Source organism: Anomaloglossus baeobatrachus, chromosome 1, assembly GCF_048569485.1.
Source record: "Anomaloglossus baeobatrachus isolate aAnoBae1 chromosome 1, aAnoBae1.hap1, whole genome shotgun sequence".
Taxonomy (NCBI): domain Eukaryota; kingdom Metazoa; phylum Chordata; class Amphibia; order Anura; family Aromobatidae; genus Anomaloglossus; species Anomaloglossus baeobatrachus.
The window spans coordinates 540,388,675-540,415,803 of record NC_134353.1 but is presented as its reverse complement, the minus strand read 5'-3'; the positions used below and the strand labels follow the sequence as shown (position 1 = coordinate 540,415,803).

Here is a 27,129-nt window from a genome sequence, read left to right as displayed (position 1 = left end):
TTAACTACGTCAGAGGGGAAGGGGTAACGTGTGTCATTAAGGCGTTTAGTAAAGCGCTTGTCCGGAAAAGCCCTGTGCTTCTGGACAGCATCTCTGAAGTTAGAGTGATCGAAGAAAGCACTCCGAGTACGTTTGGGAAACCTAAACTGGTGCTTCTCCTGCTGTGAGGCCGACTCCTCTATAGGTGGAGTTGGGGGAGAAAGATCTAGCACCTGGTTGATGGACGCTATAAGGTAATTTACTATGGCGTCCCCTTCAGGTGTATCAAGATTGAGAGCAACGTCAGGGTCAGAGTCCTGGGCTGCGACCTCCGCCTCATCCTCTAGAGAGTCCTCAAGCTGAGACCCCGAACAGCTGATGAAGTCGGGGAAGATTCTAAGCGAGCCCGCTTAGCCGGTCTGGGACTGCGGTCCGTGCCGGAGTCCTCCACGTAATAACTAGAGGCCACCCCAGGAGCACGCTTCGTCGCAGACCGAGAGGGGCCTGGGGGCGATCCCGTAGTGCCCGGGGCCTGTTGTAAGGGCCGGTCTGGACTGCAAAGCTTCTAGTATCTTAGCAGACCATTTGTCCATAGACTGAGCCATGGATTGTGACAGTGACTCAAAGAGTTTCTCAGCTAAAACTGCAAACTCTGTCCCTGCCACCTGGACAGGGGAAGCCGGCGATTCTACCTGGGCCGAGGGTCCCACCAGTGCCCCAGGCTCCGGCTGAGCGAGTGCCACCGGGCCCGAGCATTGCTCACAGTGAGGGTAGGTGGAACCTGCAGGTAGCATAGCCGCACAAGAGGTACAGGTTGCAAAATAACCCTGTGTCTTGGCACACTTGCTCCTTGTGAACGACATGCTGTTGTCTCCCAGGAGAGTGATTACTGAGGGATATATAGCCACAAGCTAACAGTACAGCCGAACCGAGCAAAAGTATACAAATATAATATATATATATATATATATATATATATATATATATATATATATATATATATATATATATATATATACATATACACAGTTCGGCACTCTAGGGGGACCATTACCGACCGCTCAAGCGGTGTGTGGCCACCAGATTCCCTGCCTCGGGTCTCCCAGGGCTGCAGCCAGAAGTCCTCCACCGGCAGAATGTGCTTAAAACATGGCTGTCGGCGTTCACAGGGGAGGAGGGAGCCGTGGGCGTAACTAAAAAAGTGCGGGAATCTGGTGCCCCAGAGTGATTAGTGAGGGGGGAGGAGGACAGCCAAGTGTGCTCCAGCCCTCACTGTCGGCGTCAGACCGACCGTCCCGCCCTTACCCCTGACTGGCAGGCCCGGGGGCGGGAGTTTAAGGCACTAGGCCGCAAAAGCCGGGGACTAAAGTTAAAACCGCGGCCGGCAAGCAGGCGCGGTCGGCGCGGTAGTCCCGGTCTCATACCAACACCGCAGTCGCTGCAGCGTCTGAGGCCAAAGTGCTCCATGCACCGTCCCCAAGGGGACACAGAGTACCTGTAGATGCAGGGCCCTGTCCCTGATGATACTCAGTCTCCTGTCCGTCAGAATCCCACAGGGGCTGCGGAGGGAGCCCGGTCCCAGTGCCTGGATGACCGGATAGGATCCCACTTCTCCCAGAGCCCCTAAGGGATGGGGAAGGAAAACGGCATGTGGCTCCAGCCTGTGTACCCGCAATGGGTACCTTAACAACACCGCCGACTTAGTGGGGTGAGAAGGGAGCATGACGGGGGCCCTGTTATGGGCCCTCTTTTCTTCCATCCGATATAATCAGCAGCTGCTGCTGACTAAAATGGGAGCATGAGTGAATGTGTGCCTCCTTCAACACAAAGCATAAAAACTGAGGAGCCCGTGATGCACGGGGGGGGGTGTATAGGCAGAGGGGAGGGGTTACACTTTTTAAAGTGTAATACTTTGTGTGGCCTCCGGAGGCAGAAGCTATACACCCAATTGTCTGGGTCTCCCAATGGAGCGACAAAGAAAGCGGTTTTTAAGTACTTAAAATGTCACCCTCAAAACTCACCATTGGTTTGGGGCAAGAGCAATACATACTGGAGCGTAAGGGAAAGTTCCAGCACTTATAGGCCCTGATTAATCATCGCCTTTGCACCTGTATGTATTTTGCATGTTTTGCGCCTTTTTTTCTTTGTACACAATTCATTATTCTAATTTGTCCCTTTTATGAAGTCTATTTTATATGTGCACGCCTGTTTTTCTTGTTTCTACTTTCTAAGTGGAGTTTAGAAATCCAAGATGTTTTTGGTTGATTCATTAAAAAGTCGTAAAACATCAGTTTTTGAGCGTGCCAGTGTTTTGGCACAATTTTTGCAAAACGTGTGGGACATTTGGCAGCAAAAAGTGATATAAAAAAAAAAAAAAAAAAAAAAAGAAAAATAAATAAAATAACCATTTTTTTACTTCAAAATAATAGCACACAATATTCATGAAGAGTGTGGCACCAAAAACAGAAACTAAAACGGGCTTTACACGCTGCGACATCGCTCAAGCGATCTCGTTGGGGTCACGGAATTTGTGACGCACATCCGGCCGCTTTAGTGATGTCATTGCGTGTGACACCTATGAGCGATTTTGAATCGTCGCAAAAACGTTCAAAATCGCTAATCGGTGACATGCCCCCCTATTCTCGAATATCGCTGCTGCTCGGTGTACGAAGTAGTTCGTCGCTCCTACGGCAGCACGCATCGCTATGTGTGACACCGCAGGAACGAGGAACCTCACCTTACCTGCTCTGCTGCTGCCCACAATGAGGAAGGAAGGAGGTGGGCGGGATGTTACATCCTGCTCATCTCCGCCCCTCCGCTTCTATTGGGCGGCGGTTCAGTGACGCTGCTGTGATGTCGCTGTGACGCTGAATGAGCCGCGCCCTTTAGAAAGGAGGCGTTTCGCCGGTCACAGTGACGTCGGTAGGCAGGTAAGTAGTGTGACGGGTCCGCGTGATGTTGTGCGCCACGGGCAGCTATTTGCCCGTGTCGCACAACCGATGGGGGCAAGTACGCACGCTAGCGATTTCGGTCACGATATCGCAGCGTGTAAAGCGGCCTTTAGACAAGACTTCAAAAAGGAAACTTACTAAAAATAAAAAGACCAAAAAACAAAAAAATGCAAATAATAAATCAAAACCATAGTGTTGTGAAAAAGTTGAAAAGGAGGAACAGTCCATTTAAAAAGCCCGTTAAAGAACAGGCAAGGAAACCGGTTTTGATTTTTTCGTGTGGGATGAGGGAAGACTGTACATTTCTAAAAGGTAATGTCTCAGAGGAAATATATGCTTTCACAAAATATTAATACCAATACAGACATCCTATTATTGTACATATTTTGGTGTAGCCATCTCCTATTCTTATGCTCTCCATTCACAGCAGATAAAATACAAAGCTTTACAAGAGTATAGCCAGAGTGATAAAGCAAGAAACCGCGGTGAAGCATTTATTTCCTTAAGAGATTTTCTTAAGACAGCGGAAATCAATGAGAAGTATAAACTTCAATAAATTCACAGTACTCTTCTAAATGTTAAACCACTGTGAAAATAATGACCTGCCATGAGCCATGGATAGTCTTCCAGAGCCAAAATGATGAGATTTATCCAGGAGCAGTAATACTCAGAAACCAGAGTGCAGAGACGCTGCCTGCTCTGAAGACAACCACTGAGATGTCACCACTGTACAACATATGCTTCCTACACTTACTACCTGCATGTACATGTGTTCTGTGTCACCCACAAGATTGGCAATCCTTTCCATATGTGTTAGCACAGAAAAAACGGATGTCTTTTTTCCAGATCACGGGACATACTGTCACTTTGGGTGTGAGAGAACACCTGGCAAGCGGCACAACACAAAAGGGAAAACCAAGGAAGATGTACCAAGGAAGCCCCTGGCGATAGGGAAGGGAATGCAAGGTCACCTCCTAACATTCACCTAAGTCTGATCACTGCACTCCCCAACGTTCCTAGACGGGTCCTCCCCATGTGCGCCATCAAGTGCCTAGGCCCTTGCTGGCCCTGAACTCAGCCTGACTAGTGTTTGGACCAGTGAAGTATTAGTCTAGCTACTGCAGCAAAACAATAAGAGGAAGGTAAGACCAACTGGTGTGGAAAGATCCAAAAAAATAGCACTCCTCAGCTTCTTCTTAAGCTAGAAACGTCTAGGCTGAAACTGAAACAAAACACCTTAACTTCTCCAGAGACAGACTACTTCAAAGTGATCAGTATAGAAGATCTACCACCAGCATGGAGTGAAGCCAGGAATGGGTAATTATAGCAGAAGGGAGTGATAAGATGATACAGCTGTGATTAAATGTCCAGTCACACATAACGAGATCGTGAACGAGATCGCTACTACGTCACACTTTCTGGATCGTTTATGAGTCGTTGTTGAAATCGCACGTTGGGTGTCACACATAACGAGTTTATGAACGAGCATGCGTCCCGTATAACGATCTTTCAAATCGCTGGGACCCTGTCACACAGCAACTATGTTAACGATTCCAATCCCATTAGGGGCGTAGTAAAATGCAGTGAGTCACGTAGGCGTGCATTTGCGTCGCCTTTTCCATACCCCCCTCCGCTTTCATTGGCGGCCAATACTGCGTTCTGATTGGGCGGCCGTCGCCTTTTCCACACCCTCCGCTCTGATTGGTGTCCAATACTGCGTTCTGATTGGGCATGCAGGGGGCGTATCTAGCGGTTAAATTTTGGATCGCGTCACCCTTTGTCACTTCTTTTGCGCTTTGCTTTGAGATAGAACCTGCGTCTACACACTATTGTTCTCAGCGCCAACCAATGGGTGCAGAAGGGGCGTGGAAACGGGGACGCAACAACACGCCTTCGTGCATCTCATCTAGGTCGTCAACGAAATCGTTATTAGGGTGTCAAACATACAGATTCATGCAGCCCAGCAGGACTCCAACGAGCCAAAAATGGCCCAAGCTGTTCGGCATCGATCAGCGATTTCGCAGCAGGGGGTGAATCGTTGGTACGTGTCAAACGTGACGAGATCGCAATTGAAGTCGTTCTTGCGTCACAGAAACTGTGACGTAGTAACGATCTCGTTTACGATCTCGTTATGTGTGAAGTGACCTTAAGGCTTTAAGAAGTCTCAGACAGAAAAGAAAATGTCCTTCCCCCTTCAGCATCAAATGAAAGTAAATACACTCAAATGGGAATGCAAGGAAGTTTCACAAAATATTGTTGCTTCTTGTTTTTATGGGACAATAGTAATACATAAGAGCGTTATGTTCGTCATGATTGGGGACAGAGAAACATCTATGCTCCAGGTAGAGACCATGTTCAGCATAATCCTTTAGTTGCTCCAACAAAAATGTTTCTTCCTCTACTACATATAAAGTTGGGATTGATTAAAAACTTTGTGAAAGCCATGGCAAGGACAAATTCACAAGGGTTGCAGTACATTTCACAGAAATTCTCCAGCATTTCACCAGCAAAACTGAAGGTGTATTTGTTGGTCCTCAGATCAGAGAGCTTATGAGAGATGATGTGTTTGAAGGAACTCTAAATGATAAGGAATTGAGATCTTGGAAAAGCTTCAAGAGGATCTGTGAAAACTTCTTAGGAAAAATAAATCTCCAGAATATGTTAAAGGTGTTGAGGAACTGCTAAATGCATACGAGTGTCTTGGATGTCGCATGTCTCTGAAAATGCACTTTTTGCATTTAGATTGCTTCCCTCAAAATTTTGGGGATGTAAGTGATGAACAAGGCGAGCGGTTTCACCAGGACATTAAAGTAATGGAGCACCGCTACCAGGGTTTTTGGAATGACTCAATGATGGCAGATTACTGTGGCATGTTATCTAGGGACAACCCTGAAAAATTGTATCAACAACAATGTCAAGCACTTTTAATTTCTGCTCATATTTTTGTTTCTATTTTGCAAGTGAAATTATTTTGGTTCAATAAAAACAGTTTTGTAAGGTGAAGCATTTTTTTTCTGATATGTAGATTACTGTTTTCTTAATGTCGTCAATATATTTCCTATACCTTACAATAATGATGCTGTTCCATGCAAACTATACGTGCAACAGAAAAACTATATACATTTTTGAAATCAGGACAAAAAGATGATTCAGAAAAGTACAAAGTGACCTGCGATGATTACAAAAAATATTTTTTCAAATCTCCACAGAAATTAGTATTTTTCCCAAACTATATTGTTGCACTGTGGTTTATCATTCGGCTTTGCGCTCCACCTTTTTACATTTACTTGTATTAACAGAGAAACAGAAAGTGCCTAACTGATAACAGGACTACACCCATAGCAAATACACACGACAGAAACAAGACTCAAATGTCAAGCTTTAAACAAGCAACTGGTTGGTTTGCTATTAAGTATTAGGGTACGTGCCCACGATCAGGACCTGCTGCTTCCTGGACGCGGCGACTCCTGACCTGCGGGGCCCCGAGTGTCCTCAGCAGGAGACCGCAGAAGACTGCAGCTGCTCGTGCCCACGATCAAGGGTTTGGTGCGCTGTGGTCTCTTGCTTGTGTTCTCCCTACGGAGGATGGTTGCGACTCGGCAGAAAAGAATTGACATGTTGCAGCTCGGTAAGCCGCACTGCAGGTCAGTTTTCGCTGCGGGCCGCACACGCACAGTGGGCACGGGATTTCTAAAAATCCCATCCACTATGCTTGTACTGTACAACACAGCGTTTGACACAGTGAAATCACCTATTAATCAAAAAATTCAGGAAGGAAATGTTTACAAAATAATTTGGGAAAAACAGATCTTGTGGTGCTCACTGCTCAGTTTGTAAAAAGTAGTAGCAACAATGTTCATTTTTGTAGGTCTTTCTTGACTCCTCATGTGACGCCGGAATAAAGTTGCCAGGTAGGCCTCACGCGATTGCTGTGTTTTTCACCCGCAGTTTTGGTCATCACAATGTATGCATTTCCTTCCCCAGCAAAGTCTATGAGATTTCATTTTTGGTGTGTGCACATTGCAGCTTTTTTTGGCTGTATCTTCGTGGTGGCCACAAAGATGCAGCATGTCAATTATTTTGATGTTTTGTCCCTGCGTTTCTTACTAGTGATGGGAGGACTCGCAGATTAATCCCCCGCCGACATGGGGTGGGTGTCGATTGATCCCCGGCATCTGGCCGGATATAATCTATGTGGACCAGAATCCAGCGCAAACTTCCTTACCGATGTGGCTGTATGGTCCCCCGGCCGCTCATTCACTTCCAGGGCTGCTCAATACCTTGATGGCATATGCACTGCTTCCCCTGGCCACCAGCGTCTGAGATCGGTTGCAGTCAGACGTGCCCCATGCTGATTGCAGCTCTGCTACATCTGTGATTGGAAGCGTCACACACACTGTCACTCAGCGAAGGGGCGTGTCTGACAGCAACCAATCACAGATGCCGATGGGCGGGAGAAGCAGTGCATATGCAATGAAGGGAATGAGCGGCCCAGAAAGTGAATGAGAGGCCGCGAGAGCTGTTACAGCTGTGTCGATAACTCGGTACGTATAGCGCGCTCAATTATTTTTTTTTTTTTTTATTTCCCAAGTGCTGGATCCCGATTCCATGAGAAATCTGGGCTCGACACTCGGGTGCCTTTGAATCCTTGGGGGTTGGACTTTACAGTCCGGTCCATCCATCACCATTTTTCACCTCTTGAATAAAAAAAAAAGGAGTCAAAAATGCATATGCTTTTGGATGCGCTTTTTATGATCACAGGCTGTTTTTCTGAACACAAGGTGCAGTTTTGTGGTCATCACAAAGATGTAGCATGTGGACATACCCTAATTCACATACCAGTGAAGAGTGCTGCTTTCACCTTTCAATACAACTATATACATATACAAGTGCATGTCAATAAAATTAGAATGATCATCAAAAAGTTAATTTTCAGTAATTCAATGCAAAAAGGGAAACACATATTATATAGAGTCATTACACACAGAGTGATCTATTTCAAGTGTATATTTCTGTTACTGTTGATGATTATGGCTTACAGCCAATGAAAACCCAAAAGTCATCTCAGAAAATTAGAATATTAGAGAAGACCAACTGAAGAAAAAAATGAATTTAAACTCAGAAACGTTGGCCTACTGAAAAGTCTGTACAGTAAATGCACTCAATACTTGGTCGGGGCTCCTTTTGCATGAATGACTGCATCAATGCGGCGTGACATGGAGGCGATCAGCCTGTGGCACTGCTGAGGTGTTATGGAAGCCCAGGTTGCTTTCAGCTCGTCTGCATTGTTGGGTCTGATGTTTCTCATCTTCCTCTTGACAATACCCCATAAATCCTCTAATGGGGTTTAGGTTAGGGGAGTTTGCTGACCAATCAAGCACAGCAATACTGTGGTTATTAAACCAGGTATTATTACTTTTGGCAGTGTGGACAGGAGCCAAGTCCTGCTGGAAAATGAAATTCCCATTTCCAAAACGCTTGTCGGCAGAGGGAAGCATGAACTACTTAAAAATGTCCTGGTAGACTGCTGTGCTGACTTTGGACTTGATAAAACACAGTGGACCTACACCAGCAGATGACATGGCTCCCCAAACCATCACTGATTGTGCAAACTTCACACTAGACCTCAAGCAGCTTGGATTGTGGCCTCTCCACTCTTTCTCCTGACTCTGGAAACTTTATTTCCAAATGAAATGCAAACTTTACTTTCATCTGAAACAACACTTTAGACCACTGAGCAACAGCCCAGTTCTTTTTCTCCTTGGCCCAGGTAAGATGCTTCTGACGCGGACTATTGGTCATAAGTGGCTTGGCACAAGGTATGTGACTGTTGTAGCCCATATCCTGAATTCATCTGTGTGTGGTGGCTTTTGAAGCAATGACTCCAGCTGTAGTCCACTCCTTGTGAGTCTCCCCCAAATTTTTGAATGGACTTTTCTTAACAATCCTATCAAGGCTGCAGTTATCCCAGTTGCTTGTGCACCTTTTTCTACCACACTTTGTCCTTCCACTCAACCTCCCATTAATATGCTTGGATACAGCACTCTGAACAGGTAGCTTCTTTAGCAATGACCCTTTTGTGGCTTACCCTCCTTGTGGAGAGTGTCAATAACGGCCATCTGGACATCTGTCAAGTCAGCAGTCTTCCCCATGATTGTGTAGCCGCTTGCTGCTGCTACTACTACTACTAATAATGGACCATTTTAAATGCTTAGGAAGTCTTTGCAGGTGTTTTGTGGTAATTATTCTAATTTTCTGAGATAATGACTTTTGGGTTTTCATTGGCTGTTAACCATAATCATCAACACTAACAGAAATAGATCAGTTTCTAATGACTCTATAATATATGCATTTCCATTTTTGTACTGAATTACTGAAATAAATAAACTTTTTGATGATATTCTAATTTATTGAGATGCACGTGTATATACTATCTAGGGCTACTACCCCAGCAAGCAGTACCCCATTTCTGGCAGGCACCCACTGAGAGGAGATAGGGGCAAGCTTAGGAAGCTGACCAAGCACACAGAGGCCTGTGGCCAGATAGTCCCAGTCTGGGTTCTCCAAACAAATTTGTGGCCTCAGTGTTGGGTTGTAGAGCAGTTCTGTAATCCACCAGCTAGACCTATGGTCCTGAGGCTGATGTCCTGTAGAACCGCCGGTGACTGGAGCTGGCCGTTATTTTCTATCCCTCAGCTCCCATTTCAGTGCATTGTGTCACAGGATTGAAAGAAGATAACAATGGCTGTTCCCTCATTGTACGCTAGTTCAATTGTCCTCCAGATGACAAAGGGGTACTTTGCACACTACGACATCGCAGCTGCGATGTCGGTGGGGTCAAATCGAAAGTGACGCCCATCCGGCGTAGCTGTCTACATCGGAGTGTTATAAATCGTTTTTGATACGATTAACGAGCTGAAAAGCGTTGAAATCGTATAATCGGTGTACTGTTGGTCATTTCCATGTCGCGGCAGCGACAGGTACGATGTTGTTCCTCGTTCCTGCGGCAGCACACATCGCTGTGTGAGAAGCTGCAAGAGCGAGGAACATCTCCTTACCTGCGTCCCGTGGCTCACGCCGGCTATGCGGAATGACGGAGGTGGGCGGGATGTTACGTCCCGCTCATCTCCGCCCCTCTGCTTCTATTGGCCGCCTGCCGTGTAACGTCGCTGTGACGCCGCACGACCGGCCCCCTTAGGAAGGAGACGGGTCGCCGGCCAGAGTGATGTCGCAGGGCAGGTGAGTGCATGTGAAGCTGCCGTAGCGATAATGTTCACTATGGCAGCTATCACAAGATATCGCATCTGCGACAGGGCGGGGACTATCGCGCTCGGCATCGCTACCATCGGCTTGCGATGTCGTAGTGTGCAAAGTACCCCAAAGACTAGTACATCACAGGGGGCAGATATTGCGGCTGTGCTCACTTCCTGTTTATTGCTTTTTTTTGACCAATGGCAGGGAGAAGGAAACCGATGATGATGATTGTACAATGTCACGTGAGCCCTGGGAACACGAACAGCTTCAACTGTGTCGGTACGGGAGGTAAGTTTAGGCTTTAATATTTTACCTGGAGAAATGTGTAATCTGAAGGGGTTGTCCTAGTACTGGAAACCCCTTAAAGAATAGTTCACTCCCACACAAGAGGCCAGATTGACGCGGAGTCGTCACACATGATCCTGCTAGGATGTTATTGTGGTCATATGAGACATCAAGAAGACATTTCGATGCATGACAAAATTATTTTTAATTATTGCATAATGTACACCCCAAATATCGAACGGCATAAACACCCCCAAATGTAGGAGACACCGGAGAGAAGAACACTATGAAAGCATTTGACACAATGGTGACAGCAGCTCAGTGCTAAAGTGGCACTTCACTATCCAGAGTGGTGATCCATCTCTCCTGGTGACAGGCGGCGACTGATGGATGCCCTGCAATCCTCTACCTGAGAGCTCCGGATAACCAGGCCAGCACTATGTGCTAGGAGAATCCCACAGGAGAAGGAACGTGCCACTGTATTCTGCCCGACAGCGCTGGATGGGAATGCTCAGCAGGCTTACAATAAATCCTACATGACCTGGATTTCAGAGCGGTGACCTTACAGCAGAAGCACTGCAATCGCATCAGGTGATACAGGCATGTAGGATTGCTATCCACACACCAGAGGTATAAACTGGCTAGAAAAGCACATCAGGTGGCAACGGCAACCCTGTGCTGATCCATATACAGCACACCTCTGCATGGCACGACAGCCTGGCACTGCTGCCACCAATGTGTGTGCACCAGACTCTGATGCCAGAAAGATGAAGGCTACATAGGCGGTAAACCATTACAGCAGTAGGTGGAAAAACTTTCACAGCGCATCAATTAGTTCCTGCAGGGCAAAAGTCACCGTGCCTGCAAGACGAGGCATGTAGATACAGATACCTGTATCTATCCAGTACATCAGGAAACCTGAGGATGGTATTGATTTAAATCCAGACGGTGTTTAAAGGGTACCGTAAGGTCCTCTATGCCCCCAATCCAGCAGCATTCATAGCTGTATACCCATATGCCCTGCCTAACCAGCCCTGTATATCGCTATTCACTAATATGAATGTATAAAAAAAATTACTTCTAAACTTCGGAGGGCATAGGGGACCTGGCAGGTTCATTTTCGGGCTGGCATCATTCACCAAGAACAGGGGCACATGTACACTTTACCCAGATGTGCATGTAATAGAAACTGGTGCAGCTGTGCCAACCATATCACTTACCCCCCTAACCCTCCAATAACAAAAATAACGCCCGATTACACAAACATGATGGATGGGGCATACACAGCTTCCTCCGCCCCGGTACAAGGGGTAAGTTAGTGCAAGGTGCCCCGCAGATGGAGCCGTCTGGCGGCACAATAAAAAGTCTGTCTCCATGATAAGGCTTCATTCAGAAAGACGCACTACAGCTTTACAATTAAAAGAAATGGCTTTCCTCAGAATGGGTCCCTATAGAAGGATCTGGTACTATTTATGGTACTAATACAGCTCAGCGTGAGTGAAGACACAGACGTCTGGAGAGAAGTCATCTGTCACATATCTATAAGGAGCAGCGATGGGGACAGGACTATGGGGCACTACCAATGGCACCGGTCACACACAAAAGAATCAGGACCATCACTGGATAAAGGACTATGGACACTACCAATGGCACCAGTCAGACACAAAAGAATCAGGACCATCACTGGATAAAGGACTATGGACACTACCAATGGCACCAGTCAGACACAAAAGAATCAGGACCATCACTGGATACAGGACTATAGGCACTACCAATGGCACCGGTCAGACACAAAAGAATCAGGACCATCACTGGATACAGGACTATGGACACTACCAATGGCACCGGTCAGACACAAAAGAATCAGGACCATCACTGGATACAGGACTATGGACACTACCAATGGCACCGGTCAGAACCAGGAAATAATCAGGACCATCACTGGATACAGGACTATAGGCACTACCAATGGCACCGGTCAGACACAAAAGAATCAGGACCATCACTGGATACAGGACTATGGACACTACCAATGGCACCGGTCAGACACAAAAGAATCAGGACCATCATTGGATACAGGACTATGGACACTACCAATGGCACCGGTCAGAACCAGGAAATAATCAGGACCATCATTGGATACAGGACTATGGGACACTACCAATGGCACCAGTAAGACAAAGAAAATAATCAGGACCATCATTGTGTACAGGACTATGGGACACTACCAACGGCACCAGTGAGACAAAGAAAATAATCAGGACCATCATTGGATACAGGACTATGGGACACTACCAATGGCACTGGTCAGAGCCAGAAAAAAAAAAAAAATCAAGACCATCAATGGGTACAGGACTATTGGAAACTGCCAATAGCACTGGTCAGAAGCAGAAAAAAAAATAAAAAAAATAAAATGAGACACTACTTACTAATGGCAATGGTCAGAACCAGTATACCATCAGGACCATCAAACACTACCAATGGTACTGGTGAGAAGCAGTATACAATCAGGACCGTCAGACGCCACCAGTCAGAGCCAGTATACAATCAGGACCGTCAGACGCCACCAGTCAGAGCCAGTATACAAGCAGGACCGCCAGACGCCACCAGTCAGACCCAGTATACAATCAGGACCGTCAGGCGCCACCAGTCAGACCCAGTATACAATCAGGACCGTCAGACGCCACCAGTCAGAGCCAGTATACAATCAGGACCGTCAGACGCCACCAGTCAGAGCCAGTATACAATCAGGACCGTCAGACGCCACCAGTCAGAGCCAGTATACAATCAGGACCGTCAGACGCCACCAGTCAGAGCCAGTATACAAGCAGGACCGCCAGACGCCACCAGTCAGACCCAGTATACAAGCAGGACCGCCAGACGCCACCAGTCAGACCCAGTATACAATCAGGACCGTCAGACGCCACCAGTCAGACCCAGTATACAATCAGGACCACCAGACGCCACCAGTCAGACCCAGTATACAATCAGGACCGTCAGACGCCACCAGTCAGACCCAGTATACAATCAGGACCGCCAGACGCCACCAGTCAGACCCAGTATACAATCAGGACCGTCAGACCCAGTATACAATCAGGACCACCAGACGCCACCAGTCAGAGCCAGTATACAATCAGGACCACCAGACGCCACCAGTCAGAGCCAGTATACAATCAGGACCGTCAGACGCCACCAGTCAGAGCCAGTATACAATCAGGACCGTCAGACGCCACCAGTCAGAGCCAGTATACAATCAGGACCGTCAGACGCCACCAGTCAGAGCCAGTATACAAGCAGGACCGCCAGACGCCACCAGTCAGACCCAGTATACAATCAGGACCGTCAGGCGCCACCAGTCAGACCCAGTATACAATCAGGACCGTCAGACGCCACCAGTCAGAGCCAGTATACAATCAGGACCGTCAGACGCCACCAGTCAGAGCCAGTATACAATCAGGACCGTCAGACGCCACCAGTCAGAGCCAGTATACAATCAGGACCGTCAGACGCCACCAGTCAGAGCCAGTATACAAGCAGGACCGCCAGACGCCACCAGTCAGACCCAGTATACAAGCAGGACCGCCAGACGCCACCAGTCAGACCCAGTATACAATCAGGACCGTCAGACGCCACCAGTCAGACCCAGTATACAATCAGGACCACCAGACGCCACCAGTCAGACCCAGTATACAATCAGGACCGTCAGACGCCACCAGTCAGACCCAGTATACAATCAGGACCGCCAGACGCCACCAGTCAGACCCAGTATACAATCAGGACCGTCAGACCCAGTATACAATCAGGACCACCAGACGCCACCAGTCAGAGCCAGTATACAATCAGGACCACCAGACGCCACCAGTCAGAGCCAGTATACAATCAGGACCGTCAGACGCCACCAGTCAGAGCCAGTATACAATCAGGACCGTCAGACGCCACCAGTCAGAGCCAGTATACAATCAGGACCGTCAGACGCCACCAGTCAGAGCCAGTATACAAGCAGGACCGCCAGACGCCACCAGTCAGACCCAGTATACAATCAGGACCGTCAGGCGCCACCAGTCAGACCCAGTATACAATCAGGACCGTCAGACGCCACCAGTCAGAGCCAGTATACAATCAGGACCGTCAGACGCCACCAGTCAGAGCCAGTATACAATCAGGACCGTCAGACGCCACCAGTCAGAGCCAGTATACAATCAGGACCGTCAGACGCCACCAGTCAGAGCCAGTATACAAGCAGGACCGCCAGACGCCACCAGTCAGACCCAGTATACAAGCAGGACCGCCAGACGCCACCAGTCAGACCCAGTATACAATCAGGACCGTCAGACGCCACCAGTCAGACCCAGTATACAATCAGGACCACCAGACGCCACCAGTCAGACCCAGTATACAATCAGGACCGTCAGACGCCACCAGTCAGACCCAGTATACAATCAGGACCGCCAGACGCCACCAGTCAGACCCAGTATACAATCAGGACCGTCAGACCCAGTATACAATCAGGACCACCAGACGCCACCAGTCAGACCCAGTATACAATCAGGACCACCAGACGCCACCAGTCAGAGCCAGTATACAATCAGGACCGTCAGACGCCACCAGTCAGAGCCAGTATACAATCAGGACCGTCAGACGCCACCAGTCAGAGCCAGTATACAATCAGGACCGTCAGACGCCACCAGTCAGAGCCAGTATACAAGCAGGACCGCCAGACGCCACCAGTCAGACCCAGTATACAATCAGGACCGTCAGGCGCCACCAGTCAGACCCAGTATACAATCAGGACCGTCAGACGCCACCAGTCAGAGCCAGTATACAATCAGGACCGTCAGACGCCACCAGTCAGAGCCAGTATACAATCAGGACCGTCAGACGCCACCAGTCAGAGCCAGTATACAATCAGGACCGTCAGACGCCACCAGTCAGAGCCAGTATACAAGCAGGACCGCCAGACGCCACCAGTCAGACCCAGTATACAAGCAGGACCGCCAGACGCCACACCAGTCAGACCCAGTATACAATCAGGACCGTCAGACGCCACCAGTCAGAGCCAGTATACAAGCAGGACCGCCAGACGCCACCAGTCAGACCCAGTATACAAGCAGGACCGCCAGACGCCACACCAGTCAGACCCAGTATACAATCAGGACCGTCAGACGCCACCAGTCAGACCCAGTATACAATCAGGACCACCAGACGCCACCAGTCAGACCCAGTATACAATCAGGACCACCAGACGCCACCAGTCAGACCCAGTATACAATCAGGACCACCAGACGCCACCAGTCAGACCCAGTATACAATCAGGACCGTCAGACGCCACCAGTCAGACCCAGTATACAAGCAGGACCGCCAGACGCCACCAGTCAGACCCAGTATACAATCAGGACCGTCAGACGCCACCAGTCAGACCCAGTATACAATCAGGACCACCAGACGCCACCAGTCAGACCCAGTATACAATCAGGACCGTCAGACGCCACCAGTCAGACCCAGTATACAATCAGGACCGCCAGACGCCACCAGTCAGACCCAGTATACAATCAGGACCGTCAGACCCAGTATACAATCAGGACCACCAGACGCCACCAGTCAGACCCAGTATACAATCAGGACCACCAGACGCCACCAGTCAGAGCCAGTATACAATCAGGACCGTCAGACGCCACCAGTCAGAGCCAGTATACAATCAGGACCGTCAGACGCCACCAGTCAGAGCCAGTATACAATCAGGACCGTCAGACGCCACCAGTCAGAGCCAGTATACAAGCAGGACCGCCAGACGCCACCAGTCAGACCCAGTATACAATCAGGACCGTCAGGCGCCACCAGTCAGAGCCAGTATACAATCAGGACCGTCAGACGCCACCAGTCAGAGCCAGTATACAATCAGGACCGTCAGACGCCACCAGTCAGAGCCAGTATACAATCAGGACCGTCAGACGCCACCAGTCAGAGCCAGTATACAATCAGGACCGTCAGACGCCACCAGTCAGAGCCAGTATACAAGCAGGACCGCCAGACGCCACCAGTCAGACCCAGTATACAAGCAGGACCGCCAGACGCCACACCAGTCAGACCCAGTATACAATCAGGACCGTCAGACGCCACCAGTCAGAGCCAGTATACAAGCAGGACCGCCAGACGCCACCAGTCAGACCCAGTATACAAGCAGGACCGCCAGACGCCACACCAGTCAGACCCAGTATACAATCAGGACCGTCAGACGCCACCAGTCAGACCCAGTATACAATCAGGACCACCAGACGCCACCAGTCAGACCCAGTATACAATCAGGACCACCAGACGCCACCAGTCAGACCCAGTATACAATCAGGACCACCAGACGCCACCAGTCAGACCCAGTATACAATCAGGACCGTCAGACGCCACCAGTCAGACCCAGTATACAATCAGGATCGTCAGACGCCACCAGTCAGACCCAGTATACAATCAGGACCGTCAGGCGCCACCAGTCAGACCCAGTATACAATCAGGACCGTCAGACGCCACCAGTCAGACCCAGTATACAATCAGGACCGTCAGACGCCACCAGTCAGACCCAGTATACAATCAGGACCACCAGACGCCACCAGTCAGACCCAGTATACAATCATGACCGTCAGACGCCACCAGTCAGACCCAGTATACAATCAGGACCGTCAGGCGCCAGCAGTCAGAGCCAGTATACAATCAGGACCGTCAGGCGCCACCAGTCAGAGCCAGTATACAATCAGGACCGTCAGACGCCACCAGTCAGAGCCAGTATACAATCAGGACCGTCAGACGCCACCAGTCAGAGCCAGTATACAATCAGGACCGCCAGGCGCCACCAGTCAGACCCAGTATACAAGCAGGACCGCCAGACGCCACCAGTCAGACCCAGTATACAATCAGGACCGTCAGACGCCACCAGTCAGAGCCAGTATACAATCAGGACCGTCAGGCGCCACCAGTCAGAGCCAGTATACAATCAGGACCGTCAGACGCCACCAGTCAGAGCCAGTATACAATCAGGACCGTCAGGCGCCACCAGTCAGACCCAGTATACAAGCAGGACCGTCAGACGCCACCAGTCAGACCCAGTATACAATCAGGACCACCAGACGCCACCAGTCAGACCCAGTATACAATCAGGACCGTCAGGCGCCAGCAGTCAGAGCCAGTATACAATCAGGACCGTCAGGCGCCACCAGTCAGAGCCAGTATACAATCAGGACCGTCAGACGCCACCAGTCAGAGCCAGTATACAATCAGGACCGTCAGGCGCCACCAGTCAGAGCCAGTATACAATCAGGACCGTCAGGCGCCACCAGTCAGAGCCAGTATACAATCAGGACCGTCAGGCGCCACCAGTCAGAGCCAGTATACAATCAGGACCGTCAGGCGCCAGCAGTCAGACCCAGTATACAATCAGGACCGTCAGACGCCAGCAGTCAGAGCCAGTATACAATCAGGACCGCCAGACGCCACCAGTCAGAGCCAGTATACAATCAGGACCGTCAGGCGCCACCAGTCAGACCCAGTATACAATCAGGACCGTCAGGCGCCACCAGTCAGACCCAGTATACAATCAGGACCGTCAGGCGCCACCAGTCAGACCCAGTATACAATCAGGACCGTCAGACGCCAGCAGTCAGAGCCAGTATACAATCAGGACCGTCAGGCGCCACCAGTCAGAGCCAGTATACAATCAGGACCGTCAGACGCCACCAGTCAGAGCCAGTATACAATCAGGACCGTCAGGCGCCACCAGTCAGACCCAGTATACAAGCAGGACCGTCAGACGCCACCAGTCAGACCCAGTATACAATCAGGACCACCAGACGCCACCAGTCAGACCCAGTATACAATCAGGACCGTCAGGCGCCACCAGTCAGAGCCAGTATACAATCAGGACCGTCAGGCGCCACCAGTCAGAGCCAGTATACAATCAGGACCGTCAGACGCCACCAGTCAGACCCAGTATACAATCAGGACCGTCAGACGCCACCAGTCAGAGCCAGTATACAATCAGGACCGTCAGGCGCCACCAGTCAGAGCCAGTATACAATCAGGACCGTCAGGCGCCACCAGTCAGACCCAGTATACAATCAGGACCGTCAGACGCCAGCAGTCAGAGCCAGTATACAATCAGGACCGCCAGACGCCACCAGTCAGACCCAGTATACAATCAGGACCGTCAGACGCCACCAGTCAGAGCCAGTATACAATCAGGACCGTCAGGCGCCACCAGTCAGAGCCAGTATACAATCAGGACCGTCAGGCGCCACCAGTCAGACCCAGTATACAATCAGGACCGTCAGGCGCCACCAGTCAGACCCAGTATACAATCAGGACCGTCAGGCGCCACCAGTCAGACCCAGTATACAATCAGGACCGCCAGACGCCACCAGTCAGACCCAGTATACAATCAGGACCACCAGACGCCACCAGTCAGAGCCAGTATACAATCAGGACCGTCAGACGCCACCAGTCAGACCCAGTATACAATCAGGACCGTCAGGCGCCACCAGTCAGACCCAGTATACAATCAGGACCGTCAGACGCCAGCAGTCAGAGCCAGTATACAATCAGGACCGCCAGACGCCACCAGTCAGACCCAGTATACAATCAGGACCGCCAGACGCCACCAGTCAGACCCAGTATACAATCAGGACCGTCAGACGCCACCAGTCAGACCCAGTATACAATCAGGACCGCCAGACGCCACCAGTCAGACCCAGTATACAATCAGGACCGTCAGGCGCCACCAGTCAGACCCAGTATACAATCAGGACCGTCAGGCGCCACCAGTCAGAGCCAGTATACAATCAGGACCGTCAGACGCCACCAGTCAGAGCCAGTATACAATCAGGACCGTCAGACGCCACCAGTCAGAGCCAGTATACAATCAGGACCGTCAGGCGCCACCAGTCAGACCCAGTATACAATCAGGACCGTCAGACGCCACCAGTCAGAGCCAGTATACAATCAGGACCGTCAGGCGCCACCAGTCAGACCCAGTATACAATCAGGACCGTCAGGCGCCACCAGTCAGACCCAGTATACAATCAGGACCGTCAGGCGCCACCAGTCAGAGCCAGTATACAATCAGGACCGTCAGGCGCCACCAGTCAGACCCAGTATACAATCAGGATTGCTACAATGAGAAGTTTTCCCTGTAGTAGCCACATCTTGTGCCTGTGGCCACACTCACTTCCGCTGTGCCCACGACACTACATAAGAGCACCAGTGGGATGAGGGCGGCTCTCACCTGCGTGCTCCCACAGCAGCCCATGGTGCAATGGTGGTCTGCCCGCAGGGTGCCTCTTCTGTGATGGCCTCCAGTGGGGCTGGGCAGAGAGATGAGGAGCTCCTATAGTGCACGGTGTGGGATGATGGAGAGGAATGGAGGGAGAAGGAAAACACACTGGAAACAATAAAAAGTGAGAGCCGAGGCGGCAGCGGAGACGAGGACCGCAGTGCACACCGCCGCGTCTGACCACAACGGCTGCCTTCTAAGGGGAGGACGAGTCCCACCGGCTGCGCCTGTCACAGGCTGCCATGCTGCTGCCTCGGAGAGCTGGGCACAAGTGAGGCCAGGGGGAAGGGCGCTCCTCTCCTGCGCTGCCTCCCGTCTCCCCGGTGTCTAGAACGGCTGTGTCTAGAATGGGGCTGCTGCTGGTTGGAATGCTGACGTTGGCGTCACGTGCTGCAGGCCGATCATGTGACTGGTCCCTGCCTTCCTATTCAGTGCACGGCCTGTTGCTGTGCTCTGGTGGTGGAGGGGTTAATGTTCTGCATTAGGAACTTGTGAGAAAAGTGCCGGCACCAGGGAGAAGAGGCTCAGCCTTACCCTCTATCTACCAGCAGCAGCACACTTGCCCACCAGCTCTGTGGGCAGGGGCGTACATAGAAATCATGGGGCCCCATAGCAGAATTTCTAATTGCCCTCCCCCCCAAAAAAACCCAAACCAATTAATAATAATAATAAAAATATGCAGCTGGGACACAGAAGAGCAAATTTCACAACTTTACAGCCCTCACCAAGTAATTTTCCTCCTATTGAAACCCCTAGATTCCCCTTTTATTGCAGCCAAAAAATATGATTGCAACAAAAGTGCCCCCCAAACACGGTCAGTGTCTTACATCAGTATGTGTATCCAAATCCAGGAGTGGGCAATAAATACAGAAGTGGTCCCGGGTTTGTATTAGGGCGCTTTCACACTTGCGTTGTGCGGCACCCGTTACAATGCGTTGAGTTGCGCATGGGACGGATGCGTTGCAAATAGTGTGATATAAGGGCAACGGATTCCTGTGAAATAACGCGTTGCGTTAGGTTTTCTAGCCACGTGTGAGAGAGAGACCCCATCATCACCGCACACGCAGGCACTACCGCACTCATCATCACTGCACGCCCAGACACTACCGCCCCATCATCATCACACACACCCCGGCACTACCGCCCCATCATCATCACACACATCCCGGCACTACTGCACCCATCATCACCGCACACACCCCGACACTATTACACCCATCATCACCGTACACACAGGCACTACTGCACCCATCATCACCGCACACACCCCGACACTACTGCACCCATCATCACTGCACACGCAGGCACTACCGCCCCATCATCATCACACACATCCCGGCACTACTGCACCCATCATCACCGCACACAACCCGACACTACTACACCCATCATCACCGTACACGCAGGCACTACCGCACTCATCATCACTGCACGCCCAGACACTACCGCCCCATCATCATCACACACACCCCGGCACTACCGCCCCATCATCATCACACACATCCCAGCACTACTGCACCCATCATCACCGCACACACCCCGACACTACTACACCCATCATCACCGTACACGCAGGCACTACCGCACCCATCATCACCGCACACACCCCGACACTACTGCACCCATCATCACTGCACACGCAGGCACTACCGCCCCATCATCATCACACACATCCCGGCACTACTGCACCCATCATCACCGCACACAACCCGACACTACTACACCCATCATCACCGTACACGCAGGCACTACCACACCCATCATCACCGCACACACCCCGACACTACCGCACTCATAATCACTGCACGCCCAGACACTACTGCCCCATCATCATTACACACACCCCGGCACTACCGCCCCATCATCATCACACACATCCCGGCACTACTGCACCCATCATCACCGCACACACCCTGACACTACTACACCCATCATCACCGCACACGCAGGCACTACCGCACCCATTATCACCGCACACGCAGGCACTACTGCACCCATCATCACCGCACACACCCTGGCACTACCGCACCCATCATCACCGTGCACACACACACACAGGCATTACCTCAGTGACGTTCCCGCTGACAGCGCGACTTCCCTGATAGTGTTAGACTGGGGGGGTCCCCATAATGTGGGGCTCCCGATCCTGGCAATACCAGCCTCCAGCCGAGTGGCTTTACCTTGGCTGGTATCAAAATTGGGGGGGACCGCGCATCGTATTTTTTTAATTATTTATTTATTGTACTGCACGATATAGACCCGCCCACCGGCGGCTGTGATTGGTTCCAGTGAGACAGCTGTCACTCAGCGTGGGGGGGTGTCTGACTGCAACCAATCATAGGCGCCGGTGGGCGAGAAAAGCAGTGAATACGAGATGGCATATTGAGTGGCCGGCATTTTCAAAAGCAGGAGAAGCCGCCAGAGGAGTGTGACAGCCGTGCAGTGCCGCGATGGTGATCGGTGAGTATGAGAGAGGGGGTGAGAGGAGGGAGAGAGACCTGGAGTGATTTTAAAAGGTTTAGATCGTTCTGCTGGACATGCTGAGTATGTGCAGTAGAACGTGATGGAATCTGCCCCCATAGACAATCATTAGACACCTTGGCGGATTCTAACGGAATCCGTCAAAGTGCTTTATTTTAACGACCCAAAAAAGCTACATGCATCATTCCCTCCGCCCGACGACGCTGCGTTAAAATATCGACGCAGCGTCGTCCAGCGGATGCAACGCAGACACTTGCGTTACGGTCTGTCGTCAATACAAGTCTATGGAGAATAGCGCAGTGAGTTAACGGACTGCGCTATTCTCCATATCGGCGGATTGCGCTGAATGCAAATGTGAAAGCAGCCTTATACTTTTCCCCTGATTGTTCCACTCCTGGTTTTGGCTACACATACTGAGGTAAAATACTGACCAAATACTCAACATGTGCACGGGGCTTTAGAAGAGAATAATGGGCCTCAGATAGTCCTCCATAAAGTAAAATGAAGAGGCGATTACTTGTTTTCACCAGACAACCTCTGTAAGTGCATATGTGCTACAGTGTAATAGTCACAGGACAGAGAGGGGTTAAACATTCAAGTATTTAATCTGTATTGGAAATAAAGAATCTTTCCCATATTGATATCAGAGAGAAAAAGTGACCTCCATACAAAACACAATCCACTATACCAAGACCAATAATACCACATACAAGGGGGAAATAACACCACACCATGACCAGACAACATATTACCACCACATAGTAACCGAATACAACCACATACAAAGGAAGAAATAGTTCAACATTATGACCAGACCACATAGTGACCGAATAATACCACATGCAAGGGAGAAATACCGCCACACTGTGACTAAACCACATGGTGACCAAATAATACCACATACAAAAGAGAAATACCACCATATTGTGACCAGACCACATATAAACACAACATAGTGACTGAATAAAACCACATACAAGGGTCAAATACCAACATGCCATGACCAGACCACATACTGACTGAATAATACTACAATAATAATCATGAATAAAAACCACAATACTAATAACACTAATATTACCATCAGTGCCATTATACACAGGAGCTCTGTATATAGTGTCAGTGTACAGGTAATACAGTGATCACCAGTAACATTATACACAGAAGCGCTTTATATACAGTAGTGTATGTGTATAGTGTAAAGGTAATACAGTGATCGCCGGTGACATTATACACAGGAGTTCTGTATATAGTGTATAGTGTGTGTGTGTGTGTGTGTGTGTGTGTGTGTGTGTACAGTCATGGCCAAAAGTTTTGAGAATGCTACAAATATTAATTTTTACAAAGTCTACTGCTTAAGTTTTTCTAATGGCAATTTGCATATACTCCAGAATGTCATAAAGAGTGATCAGCTTAACAGCAATTACTTGCAAAGTCAATATTGGCTAAGAAAATGAACTTTAACCCCCAAAACACATTTCAACATCATTGCATTCCTGCCTTAAAAGGAGCAGCTAACATTGTTTTAGTGATTGTTCCATTAACACAGAAGTGGGTGTTGATGAGGACAGGGCTGGCGATCAATCAGTCATGATTAAGTAAGAATGACACTACTGGACACTTTAAAAGGAGGCTGGTGTTTGGTATCATTGTTTCTCTTCAGTTAACCATGGTTATCTCTAAAGAAACACGTGCAGCCATCATTGCTCTGCACAAAAGTGGCCTAACAGGGAAGAGTATCGCAGCTACAAAGATTGCACCTCAGTCAACAATCTATCGCATCATCAAGAACTTCAAGGAGAGAGCTTCCATTGTTGCCAAAAAGGCTCCAGGGCGCCCAAGAAGGACCAGCAAACGCCAGGACCGTATCTTAAAACTGTTTTAGCTGCGGGATCGAACTACCAGCAGTGCCGAGCTAGCTCAGCAATGGCAGCAGGCTGGTGTGAGTGCTTCTGCACGCACTGTGAGGCAGAGACTGCTTGAGCAAGGCCTGGTTTCAAGTAGGGCAGCAAAGAAGCCACTTCTCTCTAGAAATAACATCAGGGACCGACTGATATTCTGCAAAAGGTACAGGGAGTGGACTGCTGAGGACTGGGGTAAAGTCATTTTCTTAGATGAATCCCCTTTTCGATTGTTTGGGACATCTGGAAAACAGCTTATTAGGAGAAGAAGAGGTGAGCGCTACCACCAGTCTTGTCTCATGCCAACTGTTAAGCATCCTTAAACGATTCATGTGTGGGGTTGCTTCTCGGCCAAGGGAATCAGCTCACTCACAGTCTTGCCTAAAAACATAGCCATGAATAAAGAATGGTACCAGAATGTCCTCCAAGAGCAACTTCTCCCAACTGTCCAAGAGCAGTTTGGCGCCCAACAATGCCTTTTCCAGCATGATGGAGCACCTTGCCATAAAGCAAAGGTGATCACTAAATGGCTCATGGAACAAAACATAGAGATTTTGGGTCCATGGCCTGGAAACTCCCCAGATCTTAATCCCATTGAGAACTTGTGGGCAATCATCAAGAGACAGGTGGACAAACAAAAACCAACAAATTCTGGCAAAATGCAAGCATTGCTTATGCAAGAATGGACAGCTATCAGTCAGGATTTGGTCCAGAAGTTGATTAAGAGCATGGCAGGGAGAATTGCAGAGGTCCTGAAGAAGAAGGATCAACACTGCAAATATTGACTTGCTGCATTAACTCATTCTAACTGTCAATATAACCTTTTGGTACTCATAATATGATTGTAATTATATTTCTGTATGTGATGTAAACATCAGACAAACACAATTAAAAACCAGAGGGCAACAGATCATGTGAAAGAAAATATAATTTTGGTGTCATTCTCAAATACATTGACTTACCAGTGATGTCTCTAGCTGACGTTGTTCACCTTCGCTTTTCCTCTCCATCTGGTGCTGACCGCCATCACTTCTTCCAGCCAGAACATGCCTCTGCAGAAAATAACACACGGTCACCTGTAGCTGATGACTCCCAGAGCACATTCCACACTGTTTCCCCAATTTCTACACTACATCAGACTTTTGTTCCAACCATGGAAGACAGTATACTAAAAAATAAACTATATTTCATCAGTAATAATGTCCCCTAATTTGCCCCTACAGTAATTATCTCCACTTTTTGCCATCATAAACCATAATGTATGTTCCTCACTCTGGCCCCATATAGTAATTATGTCCCCCATCCTGGCCCCTTGTATTTAATAATGTCTCCAATCCTAGCCTCCTTTATTTAATAATGTCTACCTTCCTGGCGCCCTTTATTTAATAATGTCTCCCATCCTGGGCCCCTATGTTCCTCCATCCCAGGCCCCTAAACTGCCCCATCCTGGGCCCCTATGTTCCTCCATCCCAGGCCCTGATTCTGTCCCATCCTGGGCCCCTATGTTCCTTCATCCCAGGCCCCTAAACTGCCCCATCCTAGGCTCTTACATCCACTACTCTGTCCATTCACAGAGGGAAGAACAAAAAGATTCTTCTCACCTCCCTGCGCTCCCCCCTCCACCCTGCGGCTTCATATCCCATGTGGTCAAATGGCCACCCCACCCATCCGAGGCCACGCGATGACATCAGAGCGTGGCGCATAACAGCGATGTTTAAAGATGTGATGTAGGCCCACATACATGCATACACATGCAGACAGGCACACACTGACTCATGCATGCAGACATGCACACAGACACACCCAAGAACGCAGCCAGTCACTTACACGCACACGGATACAGACAAACATATGTAGACATGCAGAAGGGCAAACACATGCAAAGACACGAACACATATGTAGACACAGGCACAAGCCTGCACACACTGTATGTGGTGTGTGTATGTGGAGTGTATGCAGTGTATATGTATGTTGACACACAAACGTAGGCACATACAGTTAGGTCCAGAAATATTTGGACAGTGACACAAGTTTTGTTATTTTAGCTGTTTACAAAAACATGTTCAGAAAGACAATTATATATATAATATGGGCTGAAAGTGCACACTCCCAGCTGCAATATGAGAGTTTTCACATCCAAATCGGAGAAAGGGTTTAGGAATCATAGCTCCGTAATGCATAGCCTCCTCTTTTTCAAGGGACCAAAAGTAATTGGACAAGGGACTCTAAGGGCTGCAATTAACTCTGAAGGCGTCTCCCTCGTTAACCTGTAATCAATGAAGTAGTTAAAAGGTCTGGGGTTGATTACAGGTGTGTGGTTTTGCATTTGGAAGCTGTTGCTGTGACCAGACAACATGCGGTCTAAGGAACTCTCAATTGAGGTGAAGCAGAACATCCTGAGGCTGAAAAAAAAAGAAAAAATCCATCAGAGAGATAGCAGACATGCTTGGAGTAGCAAAATCAACAGTCGGGTACATTCTGAGAAAAAAGGAATTAACTAGTGAGCTTGGGAACTCAAAAAGGCCTGGGCGTCCACGGATGACAACAGTGGTGGATGATCGCCGCATACTTTCTTTGGTGAAGAAGAACCCGTTCACAACATCAACTGAAGTCCAGAACACTCTCAGTGAAGTAGGTGTATCTGTCTCTAAGTCAACAGTAAAGAGAAGACTCCATGAAAGTAAATACAAAGGGTTCACATCTAGATGCAAACCATTCATCAATTCCAAAAATAGACAGGCCAGAGTTAAATTTGCTGAAAAACACCTCATGAAGCCAGCTCAGTTCTGGAAAAGTATTCTATGGACAGATGAGACCAAGATCAACCTGTACCAGAATGATGGGAAGAAAAAAGTTTGGAGAAGAAAGGGAACGGCACATGATCCAAGGCACACCACATCCTCTGTAAAACATGGTGGAGGCAACGTGATGGCATAGGTATGCATGGCTTTCAATGGCACTGGGTCA

At 49.1% G+C, this 27,129-nt stretch overlaps 1 protein-coding gene across 1 annotated transcript in view; it reads right to left on the bottom strand.

Moving 5' to 3' along the window:
- The window catches only part of SLC44A1 (solute carrier family 44 member 1), a 147,304-nt gene extending 127,157 nt beyond the window's left edge, over window positions 1–20,147 (bottom strand). The window contains exon 1 of the mRNA XM_075351063.1: window positions 19,732–20,147. Coding sequence (XP_075207178.1) covers window positions 19,732–19,755 — 24 coding nt within the window. The 5' untranslated portion in view covers window positions 19,756–20,147. The remainder of the gene's footprint in view (window positions 1–19,731) is intronic.
- Window positions 20,148–27,129: the final 6,982 nt, after the last annotated feature.